Consider the following 6,423-nt stretch of genomic DNA (forward strand, 5'->3'; position numbering starts at 1 on the left):
AATATGAGTGAGTACATCCCATGTTCCTCTTTTTGGGTCTGGCTTACCTCACTCAGGATAGTGTTTTCTATTTCCATCCATTTGCATGCAAATGGAACTCCTCTTTTCTCTGGAGAAATACTCTATAGGAAAAGAAATTTACCTCCTAGATTTTGAGGGCTTATTTCGTTGTAAATAAAAATCAGTTCCTAATGTTACTAATATGACTGAAAGTATTTGTTTGGTTGTAATATAATGAGACTTAGTTTAAGTCAAATGTATATCTTATAACCAGGTATTGTGCAGAATCTAAAATCCAACACAGATTGAACATAAATAATTAAACATGGGGATTGTATCCACATTTTTTGTTATTAAATGTAGACTCAGTTTCATCAAAGAGACTATTGATGGAGACTATATGTAAAAGAGTTGAAAGGCTTCTTTTAAATTTAATGTTTAAACATATTAAAATTTATCATTAGTGCTTCTTTATGTAATTTCGTCTTTGATCACATATGACTTTTATAAGGATAAAATTAGTGCTTGACCAAAAAAAATACTTTTATTCACTACGTTGTAATTTATTTGGGAAGAAAGAGCTGAATAAAAAATTGAATCTCATTAGTTAGACAAATCAGAATATATTATCACCAGCCTTTTGGTAATTTTTAGTCCCTTCATATTAAAAACTTACCAAGGAAAGCTGGGCATAATGGTGCACTCATGTAGTAGGAGAACTTGGGACAGGGAGGCAAGAGGATCAGTAGTTCAAGATTGTCCTCCTCCAGAAACTTAGAAAGGTCATCATCGCAGGTGTAAGAATTATTCAAGATAGAAATTTATCTTTGCATGTAATCACTTTTTAACAGAATTAATTTTTGTGTTAGCACCGTTTATCTTGTATTATTAGAGAAGCTTATAGAATAAGGTATTTTCCTCTGCATTCATGACCTGTGTATCAAAAAGACCCTTCTTTTCATTAAGAACTTTATTTTTCCTCAGCTACAGAGTTATTCTTTTTCTAGTCAAAGGAGGGTTTTTTAACAAGACAAAGTTCCAAACCTTCCAAAAGTTTCATTGATTGGAAATAGCATTTTGTGTTTAAGAAGACATTTCTGTTCACTGGTAATTTCTAAAGTAGAAAACTAGCCACAAGTCTCTGTTCATGTTAAGTGGTCAGGTTTTACCTTAATTGTAGAACATGGGATTTCTCACCCTGGAAACCTAAGACTAAGCCAGGGTAGCAGTTGGAAAGGCTACATTGATAATATTTATTGTTTTTTGTTTAGTCAATTACTATTTGGCCTTGAGATGCATTTTTACAGCTGACCAGTTGATCTTACTTTGTACTGACTCTAATTTTTCAGACCTCAGCAATCACCCAGCGGATAAGTCCCTGCTCCACCCTGACTAGCAGCACTGCCTCTCCCCCCGCCAGCAGCCCCTGCTCTACGCTCCCACCAGTCAGTACAAATGCAGCTGCCAAGGACTGTAGCTATGGCGCTGTCACCAGTCCAACCTCCACCCTGGAAAGCAGGGACAGTGGCATCATTGGTGAGTTCCTTTTTTATAATAATCATTTTGTATCTTCTTATTCTTTTTAAATGCAAACCTAAGATTTTCAGATATATATATATATATATATTGGGATATGTATGTAAACTTGTCCTTTTTAAAAATGTTGAAACAGTAAAGGTCAACAAAATGAGAGACATTTGTTTCTACTTAATCACTTTTTTCAGGCCTTATTTGATAAGTTATAGAACATTCTATACACTGGTTTCTGTAAATTTTCATATTTTTTCTCTGCTGCCACCATAATTGTCCAGAAAAATTAGTTATTCACTAGTGTAGTAGAATTTTGTGAAAACAGATAAAGGAGATTAAGATTGAATGGCTAAAGATCTGCAACTTGAGTTGTCCTGGGATCTGTTCGTTTCATGTGTGATGAGGTTTAGAGGTCCCTTCTGACCTGGTTTTTATTAGTAGTAGAACATCCCATTTTCTGCCCTTAACAAAGTAGAATAAGTTTATTCTGTTGCTTATAATTCTAGGGCCTAAGCCCATGTGTTCATATGACAAAAAAAGGAACCCTATATGCTGTGGGTCACTGTAGAGACACAGAGCTCAGAGCGTAGGTCCAGTGATCTCTCAGAGTCTGCACCAAGGTGATTTACTGCTGAATGCAGCCCAGAAGCGTGAGCCTACATAGGCAGAGTATTTAAGTGATCTTCCTGTCCCACTCCAGAGCAGACTCAATGCTCTGTCCATCTCCCCCCTCTCCAGAACACCTCATGGCTTGGACATTTTCCACATTCAGGTGCACAGACCCTCTGGTTGCTTAAACTGGGATTTTGTCTAGAGTCAGCTCCCAGTATGTAAAGAAAGAAGTCTTCTAGAGTGAACATAGCTTTCATACTGGCAAGGTACCCTTGACAGGCCTGGCCCTCAACCCCTTATCACTAGCAATGGGAAGCAAGAGGAACTCTAGTAGACTACAGCTATAACCCAGCACATACCCAGAAAATTCCAGTAGTAGAGCATCCAGGAAGAAGCCCTTTTAATTCTTTGCCTCTTTTCCTTTGTTTTTCTTATTACCATATTTAAGTACTATTTTTTTCTTTATATTTTGCAATCTTTTGTATTCTTCTTCTTACCTTTACACCTTTTGTATTTTGTAAGTTCATTTTCTATTTCTTACTTTATTTCTCCTTTTCATTAAACTTCTTTTTTTCCTTTTTTGCCCCCTTTATTTTATTAATTTTTAAATCATAATTTATGTTACATTATTTTTTGCCACTGTTCTGTGATCATTCATGATGTGGTAGTTGTCTTTAATTGATTTTTTAAGATTCGTTTTCTTTCTCTGATTTTTTTGGATGGTGCTGCCATTTTAGCAGCATGTTTTGCCCTCTGAGTGGTTTGGGGGCCTCAAACAAAAGATGCTCACAAAGAAGACCCCATATAAGATCTGAGGAATATCCATGCAAATCAGTACACAGGTATCAAAAGAAATCTGAAAAGACAATGCAACCTCTCTCCTAAAATTCATAACCCTTCAGAAATTGAATCTAAAGATATTTAAATACTTGAAACGCCAAAAAATCCAGAAGTCTCATTTTAAAAATAATCAATAAACTGATAAGAACAGATACTACACTTGATCTTAGCCAAAAGGCCGAAAAAGCATGGGATATATCTGGTCTCTCTGAACATGGCAAACAATGAGGACTGATGAGAAGCTAAGGACAATGGCACGGGGTTTTGATAGATGATAGATAGATAGATAATTGATAGATAGATAGATAGATAGATAGATAGATAGATAGATAGATAGATAGATAGATAGACAGATAGATGGATGCTATTTTAAAAACTAGTGAAAAAGAGAACAAAAGTCAAGCAGTTTGGGGCTTGATCTTGTGGTGGGAGTGGGTAGGAGTCACTGTGCCCCCCCACACCAATCAGGAAATAGACCCAGCCTTAGATCCGCCCAGGGTACCACTTCCCAGGAGCCCCCATAGCATCCCAGGTTCCCTGCCCCTGGCCTGCAGCTAAGGTCATGGCCATCCTCACTTCTAACTCCAGCAGCCCTCACGCTACTCTCACAGTGCCAGCCAGCTGTGTATGTGTGGAGGAGGCGGAGTCTCCCTAGGGACACTGCCTTGTCAGTTCCTGTGACAACCAGGCACTTAATGTCACTCTGGTGGCTGGTAATTGACATCTTGGCCGGCACTACTAAACCTTGATCTCACTCGAGCATGCCCAGTGTTGGACAAGATGGTGCCCTGTCCACCGAGACCCATGGAGGGAGAGATAGGGCAGGCATGAGATGACCTTTAATCTGGACTCTTCTAGCCAGGCTGCTATTGTCACAGAGTGGGCAAAGAAGGGCTGACACCAGAGACCTGTGGCCCATACCAATGACTATGGGTCTGTGGCTCCTGACACTGAGCCGCCTGCCTCAGGGAAACTCAGGAGACCTTGAGAGGAGCCAGTCATTGCGAAGAGGCGTGTGCTACCATCCACACCTCTGGGTCACCTGAGGTCCCCAAGACCAACAAATGTTCAAAAAGACAGATGGATTCCAGTGTGAGGAAAGACGTCTGCACCCCCAGCCCCCACCTAGTTCTGTTGTGCCATCTCCTATACCTACCACGAGAATGACCTGCCCCAAACAGGACTCAGTGTGAGGGCCCCCAGCATGGCACAGTACCATATGGTCCCAATGGGACCATGCATAGTCTTCCAACAACCCCCAACGTGCCAAACAGGTAGCTAGCCCGGGACCCCCCGCTGACCATTCCCATCTGCACCCTCAGCATCTTCGTCTGTCTCTGAATGGTCACGGCCAGTGCCACGTCCAGCATCTGTGGTTCCAGTCTGTGTTTGATATGCTTCGACACTTCCACACCCACCCCATCCCCCTGGAGTCGGGGGGATCCGCCGATATCACCCTCAGAAGCTATGTGCGCGCCCAGGGCCCGCCTCCTGGTAAGATGCCACCGCCCAGAGCCTGATAGATGGCCGGGTTGATAGACTGTTTGCCTAGTATACTCGAGGCCTGGGTTTGATCCCCAGCACCTCATAAACTGGGTCCGGTCACTCCTGTAATCCCAGCCTCTGAAGGCGAAGGCAAGAGGATCGGGAGTTCAAGGCCATCCTGTGCAACACAGTGACTTAAAGGCCATAGGATATGTTAGACCCAGACTTGAAACCCTTCACCTGGACACCCAAAGACAGCTGGGGTGGGTTCTGGAAGTCCTGCAAGGTTAGAGTTCGGCACCCATCTTTTGAAGGTTGCACTGGTGGGGTGCCCACCCTACGCTGGAAATGCCTGTGTGTTTGCATACTGTCTCCTGACTCCCGAATGGTCTAGACTACATCATCCCTCCCTGGGTTCTGACACTGGCTGGCTTTAGAGGTTGAAGGTCAGGTGCCCAGGTCTGGATGCTGACTAACATGGCTTCTCATTGCAGACCCAGGACCAGCGCCTAGCGCTGTGGCCCCGGTCCCTGCCTGCTGGGCAGAGCCAGCTAGCCAACACTACTTCTCTAGCCTGGCCTCAGCCGCCTGCCCTCCCACCTCACCTTCCAATGGCGCTGGAGCATCGTCATCATCTGGCTCGTCATCCTCGGCCACGTCCATGCCTCCGCGCCTGGCTGAGGGGCCACTCAGTGCACGAAGCCGCAGCAACAGTGCAGAACACCTGCTGGAGGCTGCGTCCGGAGCCACAGAGGAGCCCACGGAGGCCACGCTGGGCCGTGCTCGCGCAGTGGAGAACCAATACTCCTTTTACTAGCTGCCACACCTATTACCCGTGGTGCCACACGCGCATCACAGCAGGCCAAGAACACCTGGGATCTGTCCCGCCCACCAGCAGCCTGGTCAGCCCATGATGGTCAGCAACACCTAACAATGGCTGGGGACGACTATCCATGGTCTATCAAGCCCAGGACAGCTGGCCAACTAGCCACATCTAGCGTCTTCAGCCCCCAAGGGCCCACTAAGACTATGGCAGGCCAAGGGCTAAGCATGGTCGAGCAAACCCATGACTTCAAGCCCCTCCCACTGGTGGTTGGCCACGCCCATCACAGCTATCTATAGCTATAAGGCGGATCAAATCCATGGCAGGCAACTCACTGACAACTAACCGCATTTGGTGACTTCGGGCGCTGCCCACTGATGGTCGGTCACTCCCACAGCGGCAGCGATTGACAGCGGCCTTGCCCATGAAGGCTACCCACTGGTTCCTAACAGTTTCAGGCCCAGTCCACCTGTGTTGGACCGCTTGCACCAACAGCCTGACTGGTCAGAGATGGTCAGCCGTTCCCATCGAGCCAGGACTGCCAGTGGTCCGCCTGGACAGCCCGCCACGCCCACCAGCCCCAGCCCAGTGCTGGGGGAAAAGTCAAACTCTTCAGTGAAGACGAGCGTTATTAAAGAGCCTGTTTTAGGGACTACACCCTGCTCTCCTGTTGTCTTTTTGCTGGACTGTCCTCATGGGGAAGGAAGTGGTCTCCGGAGGTCTGGAATTGCGACCTTGCCACGGGCTTACCCAGGCAGAGCTTAGGAGAGGCAGCTGGAATAAAGAGCGGGGTTCAGGGAGTCAGCAGGGGCGCAGGGAGTCAGCCAGGGAGCAGGGCATGCACTCGGGAGGGGTCTTACGTGGAACTCAGAGAGAAAGAGATAATTTGAAGAATGAAACCAGATATGGAGATGCCGCTCAGGGGGTAGAGCACTTGCCTTGCATGCGGGATTTCCGGGTTCCATCCCCAGCACCCCATAAAAGTATGGGGTAGTGCATGCCTGGAACTCCAGCACTTCCAAGGTAGAAGTAGGAGGATCAGAAGTTCAAGGCCATCCTCAGCCAAAGAGCAAACCTGAGGCCAGCCAGAGCTACATGAGACCCTGTATCAAAAATGAAGGGCAGGGAGAGGA

General features: G+C 45.8%; 1 protein-coding gene and 1 pseudogene across 2 annotated transcripts in view; one reads left to right on the plus strand and one right to left on the minus strand.

Annotated features, from left to right (window-relative positions):
* The window catches only part of Sh2b2 (SH2B adaptor protein 2), a 28,581-nt gene extending 22,640 nt beyond the window's left edge, over window positions 1–5,941 (plus strand). For both annotated transcript variants that reach the window (XM_026788458.1, XM_005344589.3), the window contains exons 8-9: window positions 4,305–4,476; window positions 4,962–5,941. In XM_026788458.1, the coding sequence (XP_026644259.1) occupies window positions 4,305–4,476; window positions 4,962–5,284 (495 nt within the window). In that variant the 3' untranslated portion in view covers window positions 5,285–5,941. The remainder of the gene's footprint in view (window positions 1–4,304; window positions 4,477–4,961) is intronic.
* Window positions 3,067–3,172, minus strand: LOC113458303 (annotated as a pseudogene).
* Window positions 5,942–6,423: the final 482 nt, after the last annotated feature.

The sequence above is a fragment of the Microtus ochrogaster genome, chromosome 2 (assembly GCF_000317375.1).
Source record: "Microtus ochrogaster isolate Prairie Vole_2 chromosome 2, MicOch1.0, whole genome shotgun sequence".
NCBI classification, from domain to species: domain Eukaryota; kingdom Metazoa; phylum Chordata; class Mammalia; order Rodentia; family Cricetidae; genus Microtus; species Microtus ochrogaster.